Source organism: Pseudorca crassidens, chromosome 16 (genome assembly GCF_039906515.1).
Source record: "Pseudorca crassidens isolate mPseCra1 chromosome 16, mPseCra1.hap1, whole genome shotgun sequence".
Classification (NCBI taxonomy): domain Eukaryota; kingdom Metazoa; phylum Chordata; class Mammalia; order Artiodactyla; family Delphinidae; genus Pseudorca; species Pseudorca crassidens.
Genome location: NC_090311.1, coordinates 63,565,041 through 63,592,281, shown reverse-complemented (window position 1 = coordinate 63,592,281; position 27,241 = coordinate 63,565,041). Strand labels below are relative to the sequence as shown.

Here is a 27,241-nt window from a genome sequence, read left to right as displayed (position 1 = left end):
GTATTTTCAGTTTCCAGCCCAGTAGTTAAAGCATATGGTTTTTTAATAACAACTGTATAGATGACTACTTTAAAAAAAAAAATGTAAGACACAAGTCCATGTCTTGAGAGTCTTGAGATTGGATTTTGCATCTGATGATATGTTTGGAGTTTTAGAGCCATTGTGTTAAAAAATTATATGTAGCAAGGAAAAGGTGCTTTTTTACTTTTAATCCCTTTGATCAATATGGCTTTTTTCCAAATTGGCTAATGGATCAAAATGAAACCTGTCAATGTGAATTCAGTTATTGAACTTGTTACTTGTTTTTGCTAGAAATGTTATTAATGTAATAAATATCATTGTGGGAGATAAGAGTAATGGCGTCTGTCCTAGAATGCTTTGTGTCAGTTACTGATTATAAATCAAATTGGTAGAAGGTACTATGTCTAATTGAAGATTAGACAGAGTGACTAAGGAATGATTTCTCCTTGTTAGAGAAGGCAGCTTGATAACGTAAGTGGAGCCTATCAACTGGAGTAGTGATTCATCTTATTGCCTGTACTCCCTTAATTACCTATTTAAGTACTAGGCTCATACCACTTTTTTTAAAAAGATGACGTGCTTTTATTTCCCCAGGATTACCCTATTAAAACATACGCCTTCTAAAGTGGGCTAATTTTTCAAATCTTTTATTTGTTATATAAAATTCACATTTTAAAACTGTGGATAGAAGAATTACAACCACAATTCCTTGGCACCATGATAGCATTACTGTGGTAGTACTCCTAGATGAGGGAATGGTATGTGAAGTTCACAAAGTACAAATTGACAGTTCTGTAACATAAAATCCAAAATTAGTAGAATGGTTTCTAGATAAAAGTCAAAACAAAATGGAGCAACTTGTATTACCGTCATAAAAGCCTGCCTACAAAAAGCCCAAATCAATGGTGATGACATGAGTTTTGAGTGGCAAAGAATTTAAAGGGGGACTAAAAATCATGGTTTATTTGTTGAATGAAACCAGCCTTGGAATTTAAGAAAATCACATTTTAAATTTAAGCAGTTATAAAAAGCAGTATTTGAAGCTTTTCATTTTTGCTTATTCTCATTTTCAGCAATCATAAAAATGTTAATCCAATCCCATCAGTACAAAATAGTTCCAAGAATATAATTCATGTCTCAAATATTCCTATCAGAGCATTAAGGACCACCTATAAATCAGTATGTCAGTTCTAACTGAACACTGAAAACTGGATTAGGGAGAAGATAAATCCGAAAGTAAAACAATGGTTTCATACTTTGGCAATTTAGAAAGTTAAATAATTTTAAACTTCAATGGAAGAATGTACTCTGAGGAAACAATTCTGTAGAATAAGCAACCATATCCTAGCGGGGAGGGAGGTAGCCATGATTCATTAGTGCTCTTAGGAGTAACGTGGATACCTATGACATGTTTAAAAGGTTCTCAGACTTAAAGTGCATGATTTAAATTAGGCTTAAAAGTAGAACCCCAACTGCTGAGGCTGTTCAAATGGTTAATTATACAAGGGTAACTGGATTAAATTCTTGCTATGGCAAGGATTAGTGTTTATTGACGTTCATGCTTGAAATAGTTCAAATATGAATTTAATGGCAGGGCTGAAACTACATCTTTACCCTAGGCCCTGGCTTGGGAGGTGCTCAGTAAATGGTAAATATTTTATTCTGTACATATACTGTAGTAGTAGACTGCTACAGTGTAATGCTTCCTAAAAGTTACTGGAATGGAAACAATACAGAATTTTTTTACTCAAGACTGTCATCAAAAGCAAAGTTTTATTGTACTTTAGACTTCTTAAATGCTTAGGGGAGAATCAAATCAGCCTGTAATCCCTGCTACTACATTTTTTTCTGGGGAAGGGTTTATGTTTTGACTTTCAAAGGGGGTGTGAGTCCTCCCTAAGAAATGCATATGGAATTTTAACTTACTTTCAAAATAAAAAGTTTTCAGGCAAAATAATACCTCTGTAACGCACTGTTATCTGAAAGTTATCAGCAAATGTCACATTGACTTTTTAGAGAAGGAAGGCCTTTTCTAATGCAAAATGGGCAGAGGAAGGCAGAGCAAATAAATATTGTGAAATCTTACCAAGGTAATGAAAAATGTGTTGAAATATAAATGCTTCTAAAATGTGCATTTCCAATTTTTCAGAACTGTGAAGCTTTAAAGTGCATTAAGAAAATTACAGGCACCATCAAATATCAGTTTGACAATCTGGAGAATCAAACAATCTGAATTCAGCCCTATTTTTAAGGTCTTTACAAAATAAGGCAAATGTGTTAGCTATGCTATCTGACCTCTCAATGGCATTAAGAAAAGAGTTAACATGATTACTACATCAGGAATTAGGATAAAGTTACTGTAAAGCATGCCCTATCAAATTCTTTCTGAATTACAGTGGGGGAGGAAATGTCAAATTATACAATTTATAATTCCCGTGAGTTGAATATGGGTACAGTAAAACTGGTACCAATGCTGTCTGAAAGCTGCTTAAGAGGGACTGTCTTAATATGCTGTATACACATTCATACATAACATTCATCGTAGGTACTTTTCATACATAAGAATTTAGTTCTGGAATATTATGGCAAGTTAGATGAGCATCTTTGAATCAGTAATGCGTGACAGGAATCACAAACCCGTACTGGCTTTGGTGAAGAAGGCAAAGGCAGTTCGTTGTCAGAGCAAGCATTACAGAAAATTTCCCCACAGTTTCTACAGTGGTGCTATTAAATGGAAAAATCAGAGAAAAAAATTGAGTAAAATTAGCCATGTTTGCAACATAACTTTTGGACTCACTTCCTATCTCCCTTACCTTTCTCTTAGAGAGTGAGAATTCCTTTTCACAAAGTTTACAATGTGTTGCTTCTTTGTCTTTCAACCAAACCAGTCCCTAGTAGGAAAAATACAAATATTAATGCTCAAGTTGGTAACAAAGTTACATGTGAAAATATTTTCAACTAAGAGCATTTTATAGGAATAGATACGTAGATTAACCAAAAATGAGTCCTTTTCTTTGAAATAGTTGTAGATTTAACGAGTGTGGAATTTGCTTCAAAATAATCTGGGTGAGGAAGAAGGGATGTGGGTTGAATATAAATAAAGCAAGGTTGGCCATATATTGATAAATAGTGAAACTGGGTCATGGTTCATTTTATTCTCTTTACAACAGAATATTTGAACATTAACATGACATGTTTTTAACAATCTATTGTGGAAAGTAATTCTCTTTAAGGAAAGAACCCTAGTAAACCTACATCGTTGGAAATGCCTCATAGATTAACTGTGGTTTCCTTTACTCATAGAACTACCTGTTACATCTGTGGGAAAGAACTACAAAACAGAGCTGCCAAGTAAACTATGAAAAACATTAACAGTCAAACTTTTTATCTTAGGTATTGGCATATCCCAATGATCTGTACTGTTCTAGGGTGTGATGGCTTAGGAGTGAATATGATTTGAACCTAATACATTTTTAGAGGATGTCAAATTCAGAACCAGGAAGATCCATCTCCTGACACTAAACATGGTCCTAAAGTAAATCGCTTGAGGAAATTGGATCCCAAAGATTACAGGAGGGGAATTTTGAAGTGTGTCTTTTTTTTTTTTTTTTTTTTGTGGTACGTGGGCCTCTCACTGCCGTGGCCTCTCCCGTTGCAGATCACAGGCTCCGGACGCGCAGGCCCAGCAGCCATGGCTCACGGGCCCAGCCGCTCTGCAGCATGTGAGATCTTCCGGACCGGGGCACGAACCCGTGTCTCCTGCATCGGCAGGCAGACTCTCAACCACTGCGCCACCAGGAAGCCCGAAGTGTGTCCATATTTCATTGGAGATCAAACAAGCCTAACTAAAAGAATTGTGGGCTGACTCACATGATAACTTATTTTTGAAAGGGCTATTTTATCTTGAAGATTATGAGTTTGGACGAACTAAGGTAATTGGCAGTGGAAAGAATCAGAACATGTGAAATTCCTTAAAAATTTATTGACTTAACTTTGTGTTACACATAATTTAAAAAAAAAAACCCTTTACACTTAAAAAACAAAAAAAAAAAGGAAAGAACCCTAAAGAATATCCAGTCCAGAAACACTTAAGGATAAATTTTCATTATGTGAAATGCATGAGTCTGGCATTATGTATATATACCTTATATACAGCAAATCCACAAAATTTGAAGAGATTTTGGAAATCAGATGATTGATTTCGTTATTTTAGGTAAGACTTCACCTTAAATTCAGTTCTACACTGCTATTAATTTCCCTCACCTTCTGTAACTCACAAATTTAATAGTTACTATGTAAACTTTAGTGGCAAATATAAGTAGTGTCGAACAGGTGGAAGTTAACTTGATACCTAAAATTTCTAACTTGACCCATTCTTTCTTTGTTGTTGTCGTCGTTGATTTAAATTGAAAACAATTATTGAAGAATTTGGAGGGAAAATTTTGACCCATTCTTAACTAACCAAGCTCTTGGCTAGAAAAAGCATTTGTTTTTCCCCTATGAAAGCAACTTTGTTAGGTGGTGCCCATTTTATTTCAAGAAGACCTAAGTGAAAGATGAGTCCTCTGCTTCTGATTAATCTCATCACATCTCCCTTTCAGAAACAGCCCAGGCTAAGCTACATTGCCACTGCTTCTAAAGAACCAAGTATATCTGATTACCACTTGGGAGATGGAACAAGTGCCACCTACAACAGTGTACCTCTAAGGCGTAAGACCTTTACCAGCTAATGAGAGAAAAGTCTTCCAAGCAGAAGAGCCCACAGACATATTTCTCAAAAGCCTGAGTTGTCTTGAAAGCCTTTTCTACCTGACAGAGTTCTCTGAAGAAAGTGAGACAAGGACTAAGTATTCACAGATCAAGGTCACAAGGTTAATATCAGCTGTTTTTATTTCACAGTCTTAACCAGCAGCTATTATCTGATATAGCAGAGGTAAGATAAACGGTGTTGGGTTACTGCACTTCAGGCAGTCTAAGGCTCCTTCGAACACAGGATTGTAAGAAGTGAAGGTTTTAAAAGAAAGAAAAGAAAAGGGAAAGCCTAGACAGCTTATATCAGACACACCAGCAGAGTCATATGACTTGAATCGTGGAATTTTCTTTTAAAGCAAGATGGGGCCGTAAAGATAATTCAATCCAACTTGAAGAACACCATAAAAAGGAAAGTGATTTGCCAAATGTCCCAAAGCCACCTAGTGGAAGCAACTTTGCTTCCTGCCCAGCTATATTTGTAAGGGATGGAGAGCCTGATGTGAAGCAGATTTCCAAGCAGTATCATTTGGTTCAGAAGTAACCTTCTGACATCAGGGTTGAGCTTCCAACTTTATTTCCAGACTTATTTTAATTTGACTGAACTTACCCTGCCCCTCTCCCAAAGAGAAAAGCTGTACACTGTACGGTAAGCCTAGTGTATTAGCTGGAAGGGACCTCAGAGATCAGCACCTTCAAGCTTTCATTTTACAAATAAGAAAACTTGACACCCAGACAGCTGAAGTAGCTTCCTCAACGAAACAAAGCTGTTTACAAGCAGAGCCAAAACTAGAAGGGAGAAAGCTACTGCTCGGCAAACAAATGGCTATTTTTCTCTGCCCAGTTCCAGAATGTCAGCCACACAGCTTAAACCCTCCTAACAGGATATTAGAGGATCCTTCTCTAGAGAAAGTCAACTGCCCCAGAGAGAAGTCTTGTAGGTACTAACATTGAGAAAGGATACCCATCAGTTCGGTAGTTAACAGATTTTTCTATGCTTGAGGCCTACCAGTCTATTACAACCCACTCCCATCCACCTAACCAACACAGGGCTTTCAAGATTTTTTTTTGTGCCTTTTATTGAAATTGGGAGATTATCCAACATTTGAGGAAAGATTGGGGCATGAGGTACTCCAACCAAAGAACAAACCCAAGAATGGAATTCAGAAGAAACAGAATGGAAGTAGCAAAATAAAACTTTAAAGAAACTATAATGAATATCCTCAGAGATAAAATAACAGGATGCTATTTTAAAAAGGAAAAATGAGCGAATAAAAGCCTGCTGAGGGACTTCCCTGGTGGCACAGTGGTTAACAGGCCACCTACCAATGCAGGAGACACGGGTTCGATCCCTGGTCCGGGAAGATCCCACATGCTGCGGAGCAACTAAGCCTGTGTGCCACAACTACTGAGCCTGCACTCTAGAGCCCGCGAGCCACAGCTACTGAAGCCCGTGTGCGCCTAGAGCCCGTGCTCTGCAACAAGACAAGCCACCACAATAAGCCTGCGCACCACAACTAAGAGTAGCCCCCGCTCGCCGCAACTAGAGAAAGCCCGCACACAGCAACAAAGACCCAACAGAGCCAAAAATAAATTAATTTAAAAAAAGAGCCTGCTGAATATTAAAAATATGATAGCAGAAATAAAAAATGTCTCACAGAAGGCTGAACCTGAATCCAACCAAGCCTTTAGATTTAATTTCCAGTTTACAGGCTTAAATAAGGGGATAGAGTAACAAATTTAAGACTACTATGAACAAGCAATCAGATAAAATCTGAAATGTGAGAAACTGTAGGACAGCTGTTCCAGACCCATCAACTGGACAATAGCAAGGACCAAAAAAAAAAAAAAGACAAAGTCACATATAAATCCATTTTCATACATATAAAAACAGGGAAATCTGGATAATATTTTGTTAAAGCTAGACATGAATGATAAAACTATAAGAAAAACAACATAATGATTAACAAAACGTAGAGGACTGTTACTACAGGGAAGGGAATGCAATCAGGGAGCACACATGTTCTATTATAAGCTAAAACAGAGTATGCCAGTGTTTTTTTTTGTTGCGGTACGCGGGCCTCTCACTGTTGTGGCCTCTCCCGTTGCAGAGCACAGGCTCCGGACCCGCAGGCTCAGCGGCCATGGCTCATGGGCCCAGGCGCTCCGCAGCATGTGGGATCTTCCCGGACTGGGGCACAAACCCGTGTCCCCTGCATCGGCAGGCAGACTCTCAACCACTGCGCCACCAGGGAAGCCCTGTGCCAGTGTTTTTAAGTTATACTATATGTGTCCTCTTTTGCATATATGATATATATTTAACAGTGAAAAAATTTTACAGAGTTTAAAAAATGACAGTTGGGCAGACATCCCTACGTATCTCCTAAAAAAAGTGTGAAAGCAGAATAAAGGCATACAGATTCATAAAATCTTTATCTTCATTCACCATTTCCTAGGAGGCTACTAAAGGAAGCACTGCCCAGTGGGGATTCCCTGGCAGTCCAGTGGTTAGGACTCCACACTCTCACTGCAGAGGGCCAGGGTTCAATCCCTGGTCAGGGAACTAAAATCCCACAAGCCGAGTGATGTGGCCAAAAAAAAAAACCCGAAAACAGTTGAAAGAACGAATGGCAGCAAAGGGAAATGCCAAGACAAGAGTGACCAGACCAGGGACTTCCTTAGTGGCACAGTGGTTAAGAATTTGTCTGCCAATTCAGGGGACATGGGTTCAATCCCTGGTCCGGGAAGATCCCACATGCCGCGGAACAACTAAGCCTGTGCGCCACAACTGCTGAAGCCTGCACGCCTAGAGCCCGTGCTCCACAAGAGAAGCCACCGCAAAAAGAAGCCTACGCACCGCAACAGAGTAGCCCCCACTAGCCGCAACTAGAGAAAGCCCATGCGTAGCAACGAAGACCAAAAGCAGCCAAAAATAAATAAATAAAATAAATTTATTAAAAAAAAAAAAAAGAAAAAGAGTGACCAGACCAGACAGGAGCAGTAAAGAAAAGACTCCAGAAGGGATGACTCCGACGGAAAAAGAAAACTAACCAGTTACCCGATTCATTTTACTACGTGAAAACCTTTTATCAAGAAGCACTTTACAGATTGTTTGAAAGTATAAGAAAACCCTGATGCTCAAATATAACAAAACTTAAAGGGGCGGGTAGGGGGAAAGTAAATATTAACTCCAGAGGAAATAAAAAGTAGTTCAAGAAAGAAAATATAATTGCAATATATTACCTGGTCCGGCAAGGAACAATATTTAAATAGTCATAATGAAGAATACACAGTAAATAAATGTCACAAAAACTTTTACTTAATTATACTGGGAGGGCAGTGAAGAGAAGACAGACCAGGGTGAGACTGAACAAAACTCCTCATCCACCATGCTAATGAGGCAATAGATAGGTCTAAATAGTACTTAAGAAATAGGGGAATAAATACCAGAAGAAACAACTAAAGGAATTAAAAGTAGCCTCCTTCTGGTGGCAGGAGCTGGGGTGGATAAGGGACAAGAGGGTGAAAACAAGAGACTGCTTCCGTTTTGTTTTTTTAAGTTTTCCTTGTACAATTGGACTTTTTAAATTACTTTCATGTAACACTTTGATAAACCAAATGGGTAGCTTGTGTAGTAGGAAGCTATCTGCCACTGAAGTACTCGCACAGGGACTGTATTTTCTCCTGTGTTGTAAAGAGATTCTTGCATCCAGATACATTCAGAACCATATACTAATAAATTGTACCAAATCACTATCACATACATTAACTTACTCAATATTCAAAGCAACCCTATGCAAAATCATAAGCCAATTTCAGAAGAGAAAACTGAGACTCCATGGGGATATTTACTTGATGAAGGTCAAAAACTAGTAAGTAATAGACTAGCACAGGAATTTAAGGATTATCAAATTCAAATGCAATTTCACTCTATCTTGCCACACTTTGTAGGAAAGTGGAGAAAATTATTTCCAAGGTCATTTCCAACATGAGGAATTTTAATAATGTGTTCTAGAGGTATAGGGAAGAGATGGACACCATCCTACAAGCTCCCCATTCACTGCTTCTGCTTCTATATGTCCCAGGATTCAATAATAGTACACAGGGCCTTACCTTTACTGGAGACTTTCACATATATCCATACCTTCCTACTTGAGGAAAATACTTACACTCACCTGCAATGCTTTGTTGGCTTCTTTTATATCTTCTATTTTAAGTTTTGATCTAAAAAGATTATAAATAGGTCCAAATTTCAGTACACATTTTAAAATATAGACCATCTAGTAATTCATTAGAAAGGTATTGAATTTTCATAGGATATAAAATTGTATATACTATATTATTCTAATGACCTTCTTTGGCTAGTGGGATTATATTTAATATTTTCCTATATTTCCAAAATGTCCTAAAGCAAAAATAGTTTTGAGATTTAAAATTTGCTTTTTTAAAGAAACAATATTGGGCTTCCCTGGTGGTGTAGTGGTTAAGAATCCGCCTGCCAATGCAGGGGACATGGGTTTGAGCCCTGGTCCGGGAAGATCCCACATGCCGCGGAGCAACTAAGCCCGTGAGCCACAACTACTGAGCCTGCACACCTAAAGCCTGTGCTCCGCAACAAGAGAAGCCACCGCAACAAGAAGCCTGGGCACCGCAACAAAGAGTAGCCCCTGCTCACCACAACTAGAGAAAGCCTGCACACAGCAACGAAGACCCAATGCAGCCAAAAATAAATAAATAAATTTATAAATTAAAAAAAAAAAGCATATTGGTGTTTTCATGTGGTTATGACTACTAATGACAGCTATTATTTACTGTAGGCTTATGATGTACCAGACACTATGCTATAAACTTTGCATGCATAATGTCATTTAGTCTTCAAAAACACTTATCAAGATGAAAAAAGTGAGGCCTGCTGAAGTTTAGGTGGTAACTGGGGAAGCCACAATTCAAACCCTGGTCCTCTGAGAACCCAAAGCCGACAGGTTAACCATTATGAACACTATTTCTCTAGCAGATGCAAAAGAGTGGTAAGTGAGAGTGGAAATATTAAGGAAGATGTAATTGTGATAGTTTTTCACCTTTTGAAAATACATATTAACATACAGGCTATAAATAACAATAATTATCTGTGATCCCACTACCCAGAGATGATAATCTCTAAATATCAATGAGTATGTGTATTTCAAATGGAAAAATTATTTACACAGTTTCCCACATGACTTAACAATATATCCTGAAAGGCTTAGAGCTACTGACTTGTTATTAACTATCTGCCACATCATTATATTAAATGGTTACATGGTATACCATGAAAAAGAATATGAAGTATGTAGTTTATATAATTATCCAGTGCTGAACTTTCAACTTGTTTCAAGTTTTTTTTGCCACAAAATTGTTCATTAAAGTTGAAATGACCAAAACATTTATATTATTTTTCTTAGGTTAACAACTTAGAAATGTAATTACTGGATCAAAAGGTACATAAAATACTAAAGTCTCTGCTACTGAAGCAGAACATTAGGAAACTTGCTTTGCCCTACAAATGCTCTGTTCCAAGACATAAAAACAAAGTGTTAGTCTTTTATCTGGTGCATAATGACTCTTACAGTGGGAATAATCAATGTAAAATTACACAGTATAAAAATATTAACAGACTAATCAAATTTTCTTGGCTGAATTCACATCTACAAAATGTATCCAAGGAAAATTGATGCTGGTGGGAATTTTGGCCAAAACAGTAACTGCTATATAGAAAAACTAAGTATGGAATAAAAGAGCTTACTTAATGGCATTCACTACAGAAATACTTTCTATATGAAAATTTACTGGTATTGATATATTTCTGGTTAAAATGCCTCTATTCATAAATATGGACTCTAAAAAGCTTGCCCCCTTCTGATAAGAATTGCCAAAGTACCTAAAGAGTATCAGTTACAGTTCCACTAAACACAATGTACAAGAACAACTTTTCCTTGTCCCAGACAAGGAACAGATGTCTATATTATTAATTTTAATTAAATTCTATTTAGAAATATGTATTTGTTTGTGAAAATATTTCCACAGAATGAAAACAGCATAGAGAAGGGTCAAAATAAAACATGAGAATGTAATAAATGTGATACAATTATGACACTATAGGAAAACATCCATAAATTGTACAAGCCTCTGATAATCCTGAAACCCCTCCTTTGAGGAAAAAAAATCTTTAAGTTTCTTTATATGGAAAGAATAGCATTTACAGAATACTACATTTGGAAGAGTCCTGGTAATTTCTTTTTTATTCTTTCTTTTTTGTGTGTGTGCGGTACGCGGGCCTCCCACTGCCGCGGCCCCTCCCGCCGCGGAGCACAGGCTCCGGACGCGCAGGCTCAGCGGCCATGGCTCACGGGCCTAGCCGCTCCGCGGCACGTGGGATCTTCCCGGACCGGTGCACGAACCCGCGTCTCCTGCATAGGCAGGCGGACTCCCAACCACTGCGCCACCAGGGAAGCCCCATTCTTTTTTTTTAACTCATATTCTTAAGTAAAAAAAAAAAACAAAAAACAAAAAAATCCTACCCCCCCTCCCACACACAAACCAGCAAACTTCAAAAGAACATGCATACAGTGCCGTTACACAGGGATTAGGTATGAAGTCAGTATACAAGGGAAAAATTTAGTAGTCAAAAAAACCCTTGAGGGGCTTCCCTGGTGGCGCAGTGGTTGGGAGTCCGCCTGCCGATGCGGGGGACGCGGGTTTGTGCCCCGGTCCAGGGGGATCCCGCATGCTGCAGAGAGGCCGGGCCCATGGGCTGTGGCCGCTGGGCCTGCGCGTCCGCAGCGGGAGGGGCTGCGGCGGTGAGAGGCCCGCGTACAGCAAAAAAACAAACAAATAAACAAAAAACTATAATTTGAGAATCAATGAACCAGAATAAAAGGAAAAAGGAAAACAACGAAATTCTGAATTCAGCTATCTGGACATCTAAGTGATCATGCCTTTAATACAACTATAAAGTCTCTAGTATTGAGTGGGAGATGGGTGAAAAGTAATACACATTCCTTGTTTTACTATTCTAACCTGTTTTCATATTAAACCTTTATGATCTTAAATAAATGTAAATATATTTTTTGTTGTGGGGATTGTTCACTGTTGAGTCCCTAGCACTTAGAATAGTGCCTGGCACATAGTATGTGTCGGATGAATACATGGAAAATCAGCACCTGGTGTGGCTCAAAATGATCAATGAATGGATGCCAGATTAGAATAAAAATCTTGCTTATTGAAATCATAATGCAAATTGTTCTTTGTAGAAACAAAAACATCTTTATCTTTTTGAGAGCTGGTATTTCCTTTTGTGGTTTTAGGGAACTACTCTTTTCTTGGCTGAGCCTCACAGCATGTGGGATATTAGTTCCCTGACCAGGGATCGTACTGGCGTCCCCTGCATTGGAAGCACAGAATCTTAACCACTGGACTACCAGGGAAGTCCCAGGGAACTACTCTTTACTATGCCCTTGGTAATCGTTCTCAAGACTTCCTAATGGAATCCCAACTTTAGCAATTAAGTCTCCATTCCAGTATGATTTCTATTCAGTTTAATGATTACAAAAGATATATATGACATATATATATAGCTAATCATATCCATATATATAATGAAATCCTCATATATGGATTTGTTCTGAGGTTAGCTAATTTTGGGGATTGATACTTGGGAGGAGGGAGGCAACTGTTTATTTTATACCTTTTGGTGCTCTTTGTCTTTTTTTGGCCGCGCTGCGCATGGCATGAGGGATCTTAATTCCCTGACCAGGGATGGAACCCACGTGCCCTGCAGTGGAAGCGCAGCGTCTTAACCACTGGACCGCCAGGGAAGTCCCCTTTTGGTGCTCTCTGAATTTTCTAACCATATAAGACATCAAAGGGATTTATATAGGTGATAGGCTTATGGGTCATTGTGGCTTTCTTTTACTTTTTTGTATTAAAAAAAAAATGACACTATTTTTTTTTAATGTGACAGTGGTACATTCAATACTAAATTAAACACTCCAGAGTTTACCCTAGATAGTTGACAATATGTTCAATCAGGGCACAAAGATGAAGCTAATCCAAAACACAGACCATGTGGAATAAGGAGGAAAATGTGAGAAAGACTGAACGCCATTTCTCCTTCTTGTCTTCATATAAACCCAGGAACACTTCATTGTGACAGAACCAACCACAATGCATGAAGTCAAGCCTCAACTCCAGACAACATCAAATATCATTCACTTTTCAAAATGCTGGCTCCTTCTCAGAACAGTCTGAAAAAGTTCTCTCCATATATTTTGAAAATTTGACTTTTGTTCTGAGAAAAATATATTAAATGAACTTCTGAATTCTCTGATTGGAAGAAATTAAACAAGAGTCTTAGATTTCATCTACTGGAAAATGTTTAGAGCTAACACTTACTAAAATGAACTTTTAAAAAAATCTCTCCAATCCACACCCTTATTTGTTAATCTTTAAAGTTGCTGTTTGGCTTTGTTTTTAATAGTTCATATCTTTCTATTTTATATTTAAACTCTTCTGTCTACTTGGTTTGGCACACTCATAACTTAATAAGGGTCAATGACTACTTAGTTGGAGGAAAAAAGAGAAATTACTCGCTAAGTTTGTTGCCAAGTTCTTGAAGAGCTTGCTCCTGTTCGTGATATATTTTCTTCAACTGGTGATTTTCATCCTGGAGGTGAAGGAACTCCTTCAAAACAATAAAAGACAGAAAATGCAATTTAAAAGAAACAAACTAGACACTGCATACATACAATTAAAGGATAGGAATGTATCCGTCAGCTTTTCATAAAAAATAGCTGCTCTAAAAAAAAAAAAAAAGCTGCTCTATCAACTATCAGCTATTTTCCATTCATTTAATCTCCTTACTGCTATTTTTAAAGATGACCAGTATACTCTGTTTCCTTGGTATAAAAGTAAATTATTATTTGATCCTCTTTTTAAATAACTTAACTGTCATCAAGATAGAATTTTTTAAGTTTTACCACCATTATTTACTTTTTTAAGACTAAGGATTTGTTGGGTCTCATTTCTAAGATGAGATAAGGTGTCTTTCTCCTTTTGAAGATCTTCTTGCAAAGTTTGCCTCCATTCCTTCTCAATCTTCAGATCGGTTTCCAGTTGCAACCTTGAATGACAAATAATACAGAGAAGTTCAGTGTTGTTTCTCACATGACGGTTGTATGTATTCATTAACAGCATCTCTTTGGTTGATTACTTTCACCTTTGTAATGCAATTCTTCAGGTAGTTTCTTTCACAAATATTTTTTAGAAAACAAGTTCAGTAGCACAGGGTTTTCAGATCTCAAAGTCTCAGTTAATTTGTCAATCACAAAAACCTCCTGCTAAATGACAATTTGTCATTTATTAACTCTGTATACATAAATGCTGTATAAGCATGGAAAATGCCTGGAAGGGCACACCATACTATAAAGACTGGTTATATCTTAGAAATGGAACCATGTTCTGGGCCATGAGAAAATTTTTACCACAAACTAATGAAAAGTATTATTCTGATATAAGGATTACAGCAACCACAAAATCAATTCAACATCAGAAACAGAAAAATCAGCCCTGGTGCCAAGTGCTACTTTGCAGATTACTGTTGGAAGCTGACCCATTACAGTACAGAGCTAAGACCAGGGAGACACTAGAGGAAAATTCACACTGTCTGAAAATGCCAGTTCACATTTGAAAGCTCTATTTCATCATTCAAACAACAGGTGCTAGCTGGAAAAACAAAAGTAGTCAAATTCTTACATTTTAGGAAACCCCCCCAAAATAATTCCAATAATTATTGCTCATAAGTAGTTGTAACAGGTGAGGTATATACTAATAATGCCATAGTTCCTAATACTATACATTTTAAATTATAATGTTACGTCATAATATTGAGAATATCACCGTATTACATTATATTATATTTTTGTGTTAATATAATTACTTTTGTTTCCTCATAAAGTTAGCATTTCCATCTACAGCCAAATTATTTTCAGTGAAGCAATTTTAGATTTTATAATTAAGGTTGAAGAGACAAGATACCTCAAAATGGAATTTACAAATTGTTGAAAAATACCATTTCACCACAAATTTAAAAGGGATACAGAGGGACAGGTATATGCTACTAACACTGAAGTAAGCAAAGTACAGAGTGAGTGCATTGTTGAGTGGCCGCATCATCCAGAATCAGAAAAAACTGAGAGAAAAAGCAAAGGAAAAATTTTGTTTTTAAGTTATTTAAAATATATTGTCAAAACACATGTTGACCACGAAGGGCAGAAACCATAAAGGGAAAAAAAAAGGGAAAATAGAACTATATAAAAATGTAAAACGTCTAAATGAAAAAAACCACTATGAACAAAGTTTAAAAATAGGGCTTCCCTGGTGGCACAGTGGTTGAGAGTCCGCCTGCCGATGCAGGGGACATGGGTTCGTGCCCCGGTCCAGGAAGATCCCATGGGCCGTGGAGCGGCTGGGCCCGTGAGCCATGGCCGCTGAGCCTGTGCGTCTGGAGCCTGTGCTCCGCAATGGGAAGAGGCCACAACAGTGAGAGGCCTGCGTACCGCAAAAAAAAGATATAAATAAATAAACAAACAAACAAACTATAGGGGCTTCCCTGGTGGCGCAGTGGTTGAGAGTCCACCTGTCGATGCAGGGGACACGGGTTCGTGCCCCGGTCCGGGAAGATCCCACATGCTGCGGAGCAACTAAGCCCATATGCCACAACTACTGAGCCTGTGCTCTAGACCCCACGAGCCACAACTACTGAAGCCTGCATGCCTATAGCCAGTGCTCCGCAACAAGAGAAGCCACTGCAATGAGAAGACCCCGCACTGCAAAGAGGAGTAGCCCCCACTAGCCACAACTAGAGAAAGCCCGTGAGCAGCAACTAAGACCCAATGCAGCCAAAAATAAATTAATTTTTTAAAAACACACACAAAAAAACTATAAACTTAGAAAACATTTTCATTGTATGTGAAAAACCCACAATAAAAACATAAAGAGCTCTTATATAAATAAATATTAAAAAGCTGAACACCACAGAGGAAAAACTAGAGGCTATGAACTGGCAATTCACAAAATAAAGAAATACAAAAGGCTATTACTAGTAATCAAAGATATGCAAATTCAAACAATAAAGCACAATTTTTCAGGCTAAATGATTCCTTTAGGTTAACTGAGATACAATAGTGTAGACCTATAGTAACTGATATGATACAATGTCCATAACGTAGTAAATACAATAAACAAGATACTAAAGAGCATGTAGCATGATCCTCTTTCTATTGATAAAAAGCAAAAAATATCTATGCATACCCAAAAAGAATGTTCATCAAAATGCTAGAAAAAGGTATATGCAGGGAATTCCCTGGCGGTCCAGTGGTTAGGACACCGCACTTCCACTACAGGGGGCTTGGGTTTGATCCCTGGTTGGGAACTAAGGTTCCCTCATGCCACAAGCGCAGCCAGAAAAATAAAGGTATATCCCATTTTTATTTTCTTCCCTTTTTTCCATATTTTCTTACATTTGGTCAACAGCATGTAATATTTTCATAATCAGAAACCAAAAAAAGTTATTTCCATTTTAGGTGAAAAAATGGAATTTGTTTTTCCTGGACAAAGTCCCAACTGCCTATTTCTATAGAAACAGTTCCAATTTTTCTGAGGGATCCCCTTGATCTCCAAATTGTTAACATGTTTATGCTCTACCAAAATGGCACCCAATGAGAAATGAAATTACTTTCACAGTTTCAGCAGGGACAAACATCTTCTCTCCACAGCTGTACCCAAGACCTATTGAGTAGGTTAGCCCTACAGGGAAGGACCAGGTCCCTGGAGCATTATTTGGGTCATTCTTTGGGCAGGGATCAAATAGAGGCATCACTGTAGAATTAATATCAGACTTGTCTTACCTACCCTTTTGTCAAACTCTAGAAAAGTCATTCAGTAACACAGAGTACTGAAGTTTCAAGATTGTATTCTATTGACTGGCAAAGTGTCCCAGTCTTACTTTTCACATTTTTCCATTTGGCAGGGTACAGGGACTTAAACAACAAAACCCTTGGCACCATTAATAAACTTGATGACTTAAATGTTCTTTGTGATTTCTGTTGCCAAGGGAGTCCTGAAAGTGCTTTTGTGAAAGTCTTAAAATTAAGAGAAAATGTTCGTTTGCCGAGTGGTGGTTTTTTTTTGGGGGGGGGGGGGGCGCGTGTGAGTTTTAGTTTCACAATTTACAAATGATGTAAGTTTCCAACCAAGGTAACACCCCCTGGCCTAAAGCCTTATTCTATATACCAATTTCTCAAAATGTTATTTTTGTGGTAGATTTAAAAGGAACTTAATTCGGTTCTGAACAAGGTGGAGTAAACACATTTCTACCTATCCCTCCAACTAAGTACAGTTAAAATCCCTAGACATTATATATAAACAAACATAAGAATATCTTGAAAGGGGGAGAGAAGAAAGCAGACCAGCCAGAATTCAAGGAATAACATGGTGATGAGTTCCCTGAGGCTTCTTTTTGCCTTCCTTATAGCTCTGACTGGATGTAGAAGCCCACAACCCACAAACAGCAATGGGCACAGACAAAAAAAGCCCCAAGAAAAGCCTACTCTCTCCTGCCAAAGAGCTAGGAAGAAGCAGCCTAGCGTGATGGAAACCTTTTCAACGATAAATGCCCTATTCCAAAAAAAAAACACCAGAGGAAAAAACCATGCCCACCCCAACCACTGTCAGCAAAAGCCAAATGGGGAGCCTAGTTTCTACCCTCACCTGGCAATAATGAGGCATCCCTCCCAATTCCCACTGTTGCAGTATCAGAGAAAGAGCCAAGTGCGGAGCCTGGACTTTTTTACCACCACCCAGCAGTAATGAGGTATCTCTCCCCATCCACCTCTACGGTATTAGTGGAAGTCACATGGAGAGCGTGGACCTTTATTCTTATGCATCAGTAACAAGGCTTTTCTCACCCTCTCCACAGTGTCAGCAAAGGCCAAGTGGGGAGCCTAGATTTCTACCCTGGCCTGGGGTTAGTGAAGTACCTCTCTCACTCCCCTCCAGGGTCGTGTCAGCAGAGACCAAGAGGGAAGCACGGACTCCACTCCCACTTGATGGTAACAAGGCACCACTCTCCCTCTCCACAGTGGAGACTGAGTGGAAAGCACAGATTTCAAGCCCTGCCCACTAGTTAGGCACCCTTCTCCATTCCATCCAGGATGGTCCTGGGCTTCTACCCCCACTTGGTATGAAGAGTCAGTGTCCACGTTCCCCTGCTGGTGTGGTTTCAGTAGAGGACTGCTAAAACATAAGATTTAAGTAAGATGCAGTCTCATAACATAGTTCCCAAAATGTCCAGAATGCAGTTGAAGAATACCTGTCATACCAAGACCCAGGAAAAATCAACAGATTCCAGGAAAAATCAACAGATGGCAACATGTCAGATAATTCAAGATGTTGGATTTAACTAATAAGAATTTTAAAGCAGCCACCATAAAAATGTTCCCATGACCAACTAAGAATATGCTTGAGGAACTCTCCTACACTGTTGGTGGGTATGTAAATTGGTAAAACCACTACGGAGAACAGTATGGAGGTTCCTTTAAAAACTAAAAATAGGGTTTCCCTGGTGGCGCAGTGGTTGAGAGTCCGCCTGCCGATGCAGGGGACACGGGTTCGTGCCCCGGTCTGGGAAGATCTCACATGCCGCGGAGTGGCTAGGCCCGTGAGCCATGGCCACTGAGCCTGCGCGTCCGGAGCCTGTGCTCCGCAACGGGAGAGGCCACAACAGTGAGAGGCCCGCGTACCGCAAAAACAACAACAACAAAAAAAAAACCCTAAAAATAGAGCTACCATATGATCCTGCAATCCCACTCCTGGGTATATACCTGCAGAAAACAGTAATTGGAAAAGATACATGCACCCCAATTTACAGCAGCACTATTTACAATAGCCAAGACATGGAAGCAACCTAAATGTTCATCGACAGATGACTAAATACAGATGACTAAATGTGTTATATTTATACAATGGAATATCAATCAGCCATAAAATGCCATTTGCAGCAACACAGACGGACTTAGAGATTATCATAGTAAGTGAAGTAAGTCACACAGAGAAAGACAAATATCATATGATATCACTTACATGTAGAATCTAAAAAAAAATTAGATAAATGAACTTATTTACAAAACAGAAATAGAGGCACAGACATAGAAAACAAACTTATGGTTACCAGAGGGGAAAGGGGGAAGTTTGGGGTTAACATATACACACTACTATATATAAAATAGATAACCAACAGGTCCCACTGCCTAGCACAGGGAAGTATACTCAATATTTTGTAATTACCTATAATAACCTATAAGGGAAAATAATCTGAAAAAATACATAGATGTACATATAACTGAATCACTTTGCTGTACCCCTGAAACTAACACAATATTGTAAATCACCTATAGTTCAACTAAAACAACAAAACAAAAAACTCCCAAAATGTCATTTCCTCTACCTGGAAATTCCCTCTCCTGCCCAGATAGTGACTTAGACTCTTGGGTATCATTTAAAATACAGTTTATATTTTAACTCCTCTGAAAAAAAAAAGAATATGCTTGAAACAAATTCATGAATAGGAAGTTTTGAAAGGAAGAAAGGAAATTTTGGAAGGGAAGAAGAGTCAAACGGAAATCTTAGAAATGAAAAATAAAATAATCTCACTGTATGGTCTCAATAGGAGAATGAAGATGATGAGGAAAGAATGAATGAATTTCAAAACAGAACAACAGAGATTGCCTGATCTGAACAACAGAAAGAAAACTGACCGAAAAAAATATATATAGTGTCAGGGTCCTATGGGACTACTAAATAAAAAAGACCTAACATTCATGATATCAGAGTCCCAGAAGAAGAGAAGAAAGCAGGTGGAACTGAAAAAAAAATATCTGAAGAAATAATAGCTGAAATTTTTCCAAATTTGGCAAAGATAAGCCTAATGACCCAAGAAGCTGACCAAAGGCAAAAAAGGATAAATCCAAAGAAAGAATCTGGAGGGTAACTACAGGAACAATGATTCAAATGACAGTCTACCTTTCATCAGAAACTACGAAGACCAGGGCTTCCCTGGTGGCACAGTGGTTGAGAGTCCGCCTGCCGATGCAGGGGACACGGGTTCGTGCCCCAGTCTGGGAAGATCCCACATGCCGTGGAGCAGCTGGGCCCGTGAGCCATGGCCGCTGAGCCTGTGCATCCAGAGCCTGTGTTCCACAACGGGAGAGGCCACAACAGTGAGAGGCCTGCGTACCGCAAAAAAAAAAAAAAAAAAAAAAAACTACGAAGACCAAAAGAAAGTGGCACAACACTTTTCAAATGCTGAAAGAAAAGAACTGTCAACTCAGAATTTTAAGGATATTCTGAAAATATCCTTCAGAAATAAGGTGAAATCAAGACATTCTCAGATGAAAGAGAACTAAGGGAATTTGTTGCCAACAGACCTACCTTAGAAGAATGGCTAAATGAAGTTCTTCATACACAAAGAAGGAAACTTGGAGCATCAGGAATGAAGAAAGAACAATAGAGAGTTTTCTAAATTATGTTTAATGGTTGAAGCAGAAACTATCTCATTGTCTGATGTGGTTCTCAATATTACACAGAGGAAATATTTAAGCAAATTATATTGTAAAAAAGAGAACGTAAAAAGACCTAAGTGGAGGTAAGGCTTCCACACTTCCCTCGATATAGTAAAATGTTGATACCAGTGGTGAAAAGTTGCAGATATATGGTACAATGTCCAGAGTAAACACTTTAAAAAATCTATACAAAGAGATACACTAAAAAATACTATAGATAAATCAGAAGGGAATTCTAAATAATGTTCAAGTAACCCATGAGAAGACACGAAAAATCGAATAGAGGAATGAAAATACACAAAACAGCAGATTTAAGCTCTAACATATCAACAATTATACTAAATGTAAATAGGCTAAATACATCCTTAAAAGAGAGATTGGCAGAATGGATAAAAAACATGCACTATAGGAAACTTACTTCAAATATAATGATACACATTAGGCTGAAATTAAAAAGACAGAAAATGTAAACATTAATCTTTTGTTTACTACATGAAAACATTAATCAGAAGAAAGCAGGAGTGGCTATGTTAATATGAGATAAAATAGACTTCAGAGCAAATAAAACTACCAGAGACAAAAGGCACATTATATAATGATAAAAAGGTCAATTCACCAAGAAGACACAGCAATCCTAAATGTGTAGGCACCAAACAACAGAACTCAGAATACAAGAAGCAAAAACTGATAGAACTAAAAGTAGAAATATACATATCCACAATTATAGTTGGGATAGTTCAACAAATACTCTCTTGATAACTGATAGAACTACTAGACAGAAAATCATCAAGAATAGAAAAGAACTTAAAAACATCTCAATGGATTTAAAGGTAGCTTAGCAAGTTACACATCATACATGGTATGTGATCTTGTTAATGATCTGTTAAACATAATATTGGGTTGGCCAAAAAGTTCGTTCGGGGTTTTCTGGAACATCTTATGGAAAAACACGAATGAATTTTTTGGCCAACCCAATATATAACTCTTTATTTTCTATTGTTGTTTTGCTGTTTTCTTTAATAACAAAGTGGTACATATTTATTGGGGAAAAAATACTGATGTTTATAAAGTAAAAAGTAAAATACCCCTGTCAATTTACCATCACTCCCTTGAGATAACCATTTTCCAGAATCTGTATTCTTTAAACTCTTTTCTATGTATATGTAAATACACACATACACAGTTTTAATTTTATAAAAAATGGGATAATACTTAGCATACTGTCTGCAACTTATTTTTTTCAACTCAGTGACATATTACTGACATCTTTCCTAGCTGGTAATATATAGATCTATCATATGAAGTACTAATAAAAATGTTTTCAGAAAATATCACTTTCTTTCATAACGTAAGCTCCTTTGAGCTACAAAGGCCTATTATACTCAGTATCTAGAAACATAATGGCCGTCAGATTAATGCTGAACAACAGCAAAAAGAATAAAAGTCTCCTTGAGCAAGAAGACAGCAAGACAATTGAAAGTACTCTATAAACAATAAAGGGAGCAAAAACATAAGTTTTATCACAATTATGCTTTCTAGTTTTTTTTTCTGTTTTCTTTTTTGGAAGGAGAACTCCACAACCTAGCCAGCATCATTAAATAAATAAAAATATAGGTTGTCTACCATTATGTGCAAAAAAATGGGGGGGGGGAAGAGGGGGAAATTATGTTAATACAAGTATTTATTTCCAAATATACTCACAGCTGTTTCTCCTTTTGGGAGATTTGTTTCTGCAGACCGTCGAATTTACTCTGGCATTCTTGTAGATATTTCTTGTCCTCATCTTCAGTGTCCATTTGCGCCTTCTCTGCTTGCTGCAATCTGGTGTAATTCAAATCAACTTTGGGTAAAACTGAGGCTAGAACTAGGGTGTAAAAGGGTGAAGAAGACAAATAAAAGAAAAATGGGGAAATAGAAACATTTCTAAATGAAAACAAAGTTTGGGGGAAAACTCACAAACTCAAACGTGAAAGAGCCACACAATGTCTAGAAATTGTTTTGTGATTTTTTTTTCAATATAACACATAATATACCCAGAATACTATCTTCAAATGTGCTTTATTTCTTGTTCATAATTAACAATGCAAAGCAATATAGCCTTTACCACTTATGTAAAGCATAATGTGTTAACTTTCAAAGTATAATACGTGTGTTACTGCCTTTTTACAAAACCATGAAAGTATAGTACTTATGTCTACACTAGGTGAAGAAGCCACATTGTTATATATTATGCTAGGATGTGTATGCTAGGAATCAAGTGTGCTACAAGGCCAAGAGCAAAGACCTGCAATTACTTCAAATAACAGCCAAGTCTTCCCTATAGAATCTTTATACATTTACTAAATTATGCCAATGTTTTTTTTGTGTGTGTATATGTGTTTTAAGATTCAAAAGAATTTATTACTAGTTGGCAACATTCTCTAGAGATCATTTTTGTTCCTCATCACTGAATTTTTAAAATTAGCTTAAAATGTGTATTTCTTTTTTTCTGCTTTTATTTGTAAGTCATTGCTTCTCCCTGTGCTTAGCTCCACTCCCTGCCTCCTATGGCCATCTAGGATTTCTTAGATTTAACGTCACTACTTTTATAAGAAAACATCTCCCAAGTATTCAAGGGACATTAAGTCCTTGTAGGGGATCAAAAGAGAAATTTCTATTCAACTAACCAAAAAAATTACCTCTTCTTTTCTTCCTTAAAACCATGCCAATGGCGCAACCCTCACACATTTCAAAAGTATAAAGGCCACTTCCAAAAAAAGAGAGTTAAGTGTAACATTCAAGTTATCTCTAAATTTAAATTTAAAATATTAAGATGGAGAGATGGGAGACCCAAGCTTTTCTCTAAGGGTACAGAAATGAAAATAAAAGTCAGAGTGAGGTAGGCCTTGAAGTTGTGCTATCACAGAAGAGGGCTAAGGGGAACTGGAAAATCAAGGAGCTAAAGCATAAGATGATGGCCAATCTGGGTTATAAACTATTTTAAAACATAGTAAAAAATCAGTAAAGGAGCTAGTAGGCAAAGAGTGGGCCAATGGGGAAAAAAGTCTGTGCCAACACATTGTGAAACCAAAGATTAACTTATTATTAAACAATTTTTATATTTTCCATCAAAAAGTAGCTAAAAAGATAAAACTGCATTCGAAAATTCTGACCTTCAAAGGGTCAATACTCAAATAAGCCCTTGTGCACAAGGTATGAGGAATTTTTGGAAATCCAAGTGCACCCACTCTGCTTTATGGCAGTGTATTACCACAGCAGCTGATCAATAAGTGTACAGGGTTCCTAATACCCTTTCACAATACATAATAGCATAAATTCTTTTTCAATTTAATATATTATAAAATTGTTGGTTCTCTTTTAGTCTGTTTGAATACAAGTGGTTTTCAGAAAGATATATCTTTGACCAGCTTGTACTGGTCCTGAGTGTCACTGCTGGCACATTTCACCAATGACATTGCAATTGTTCTAGTTTGAGTTAACAAATCATTGTCACTTCATAATGGAATGGACAGAAATCAAAAACAGAAAAAGGTAATAAAGATGTCCAAAATGTAAAAATGGGGATAAAGAAAACAAAAAAGAAAAAAGAAGAAAGAGGATGTCAATAAAAGAATATTCATGTCAATAAAGCATTAATAGTTATGTTTTTCATAAGTAGATTCAAAGAAAGCAATGATAAGACATATGTTGACACCAACATGACAGGTCAATGGAAATACATTACACTTTCCAACAATAAAAGTGAAAAATGCCAATATAAAACAATTCAATTTAAACAAAATTATTTCCTGGGTTAGGCTGAGGGTCCTAGCTCAAAGAAACACAACTAAACTGCCAACTCAGAAAGCTTGATTTCACATAAAGGGATGGCGAATGACAAGGGATATGACAATCAATATGCATGGAAATCAATCAGGGATAATTCCACCATGGATTTTGTTCGTTTTTCACTTTTTCGAGGTTTTTGTTTGTGTATTTGTTTTATGTAATACATTGAACCAAATGAAACTGCCGATATTAGGCCTTTCTAAAAAATCTACAAAATGGCAAGTTCAAATGAATCAGGCTAATATAAAGCAACTTGATTCCATGCAACAACCAAAACAAAAAAGGCAAAATTCTGCTGGGCTTTAAAAAAAATTCCTAATCTAAATTTTCCTAATGGTCTTTGTGGCAGGTGTCAGAGTTGAATAAAGAAAAGGGGGGTAAAGAAAGGAAAAAAGAAACTAAGACTGGAAATGCTGTACCTTTGTTCCAGCTGCCTCATGGCTGCAGTAATTTTATTGGTTTTTTCTTCTAGTCGGGCAATTATTTCATTTTTTTCTTTCAAATCAGCTTCAGAACCCTATTTAGAAAAACATAAAAGCTACAGTGGTTTTGATTTTTAAACCTGAATATCTATAAGCTTTGTATATCATTTTGCTATGGGATTGTTACTTTGAAATGAGCAGAGTTTATTTGTTGATTAAAATACTCCTAGATGCACCCCTATGTTCATAGCAGCACTATTCACAATAGCCAAGACATGGAAACAACCTAAATGTCCATCAACAGATGAATGGATAAGGAATATGTGGTACATATATACAATGGAATACTACTCAGCCATAAAAAAGAAAGAATGCCATTTGCAGCAACATGGATGCAACCAGAGATTATCATACTAAGTGAAGTAAGTCAGAAAGAGAAAGAGAAATACCATATTATATCGCTTATATGTGGCATATAAAATATGACACAAATGAAACTATCTACGAGACAAAAACAGACTCACATACAGAGAACAGACCTGTTGCAGCCGAGGGGGAGGGGGAGTGGGGGAGGGATAGACTGGGAGTTTGGGGTTAGTAGATGCAACATGTAACATACAGAATGGATAAACAACAAGGTCCTACTGTATAGCACAGGGAACTATGTTCAATACCCTGGGATAAACCATAATGAAAAAAACATAAAAAAGAATGTATATGTGTGTATAACTGAGTCACTTTGCTATACAGCAGAAATTAACACAACATTGTAAATCAACTATACTTCAATAAAAAATAAATTAAAAATAAAATAAAATACTCCTAGATATAAAGCAGTACTACTACAACTAGTCTTCATTTAAAATGTAATAAAGGGAGAATTCCCTGGTGGTCCAGTAGTTAAGACTCTGAGCTTTCACTGCCGAGGGTGCTGGTTCAGTCCTGGTCGGGAAACTAAGCTCCCACAAGCTGTGCAGCAAGGTCAAAAAAAAAAAAAAAAAAAAGTAATAAAGGAAAAAAAACCTCAACCTTCAATATTTTCAGAAGATGACAGAATAAACTCGTGTAAAATATGCTATTTTTTCAAATTAAATTGTAAAGGGCTTTTGGCAACAAGTCTACTTAACAGCAATGTCACTTTATTAGAAAATTTGTAACAATTACAGTAAAGCATTTCAATCAAAATTAAATCTCTTAGGACTATACTGTGTAAAGAAGTTTACAAAAATGTCTTGCACATTTTGACTGAATTTTCCCAAAAGATTTAAGCTTCATCTGTTAATCTGTCAGCATTAAGAAACAAACTCAGGTAATTTTTTTGTTTGTTCTTTGACATTGCTACATTTCTTCAGCTTCCATTTAGGAAGTCACTGGTTTTTACTACAGACATGGCACAATTAAAATGGGCTCATAGGGCTTCCCTGGTGGCGCAGTGGTTGGGGGTCCGCCTGCCGGTGCGGGGGACGCGGGTTTGTGCCCCGGTCCGGGAGGATCCCACATGCCACGGAGCGGCTGGGCCCGTGAGCCATGGCCGCTGAGCCTGCGCGTCCAGAGCCTGTGCTCCACAACGGGAGAGGCCACAGCAGTGGGAGGCCCGCGTACCGCAAAAAAAAAAAAAAAAAAACGCTCATCTCTTAAAAACCGAATCTTTCATACAAACATTCATTTTCAATTTGTTTTTTATTTATTTATTTTTTGGCTGCATCAGGTCTTAGTTGTGGCACACGGGATCTTTCGTTGCGGCACACGGGATCTTTCGTTGCAGCGCATGGGCTTCTCTCTAGTTGTGGGGTACAGGTTTTCTCTTCTCTAGCTGTGATGCGCAGGCTCCAGGGCGCATGGGCTCTGTAGTTTGCGGCACGCAGGCTCTCTAGTTGAGGCGCGTTAAGTCCAGTATTTGTGGCGCGAGGGCTTAGCTGCCCCACTGCATGTGGGAACCTAGTCCCCGACCAGGGACGGAACCGCATCCCCTGCATTGGAAGGTGGATTCTTTACCACTAGACCACCAGGGAAGTCCCTCATTTTCAATTTATATAACAAGAAGTTCCAAGAATTTAAGAACATTCCTTACCTGCAACTTTTGATACATCTCTATGTTAATTGCTTTAACTTCCTCTAGTTGTTGTCGAAGGCCTATCAGAGTATCTTGTTTCTCATGGATATCTTTCTCCAACAACTTCATGGCAAGTTCAATCTCATGTTTCATACTAACTTGTACCGCGAGCTCATTCTCCACATCCTGCAATTCAATACAGCCTCAATTCACACACTGCTTCAGGATGTCAAAGTCAGATACACAACAAGTAATGACAACAAAAAACAGTTACTATTTATTATGCAGACTACTCCTTTTGAGTTATAAGCCCCACTATAGGGAATCAACTAGGCCCTATAAGAACATTCTAAACATTTTCAAATGCACGTTTTGTTAAATGAAAGCATTTTCCACATTGTATTAATTATCACTATTTTAATGGCTAGAGAATTATGTATTCTTATGCCTCATAAACTCAGTATTAATTTTCCTTAAACAAAGAAATGAAGTAGTCCATATCAGTAAAGGCCAAA

The 27,241-nt window shown here is 37.6% G+C and overlaps 1 protein-coding gene across 16 annotated transcripts in view; it reads right to left on the bottom strand.

Annotated features, from left to right (window-relative positions):
- Positions 1 to 652: 652 nt before the first annotated feature.
- The window catches only part of RUFY2 (RUN and FYVE domain containing 2), a 47,258-nt gene continuing 20,669 nt past the window's right edge, over positions 653 to 27,241 (bottom strand). For 8 of the 16 annotated variants that reach the window (XM_067710772.1, XM_067710767.1, XM_067710771.1 and 5 more), the window contains 7 exons: positions 26,745 to 26,912; positions 24,671 to 24,768; positions 22,125 to 22,244; positions 13,798 to 13,927; positions 13,395 to 13,489; positions 8,946 to 8,994; positions 653 to 2,912 (listed from right to left, as the gene is read on the bottom strand). In XM_067710772.1, coding sequence (XP_067566873.1) covers positions 2,631 to 2,912; positions 8,946 to 8,994; positions 13,395 to 13,489; positions 13,798 to 13,927; positions 22,125 to 22,244; positions 24,671 to 24,768; positions 26,745 to 26,912 — 942 coding nt within the window. In that variant the 3' untranslated portion in view covers positions 653 to 2,630. The other 8 variants (XM_067710769.1, XM_067710775.1, XM_067710779.1 and 5 more) reach the window with 6 other exon arrangements.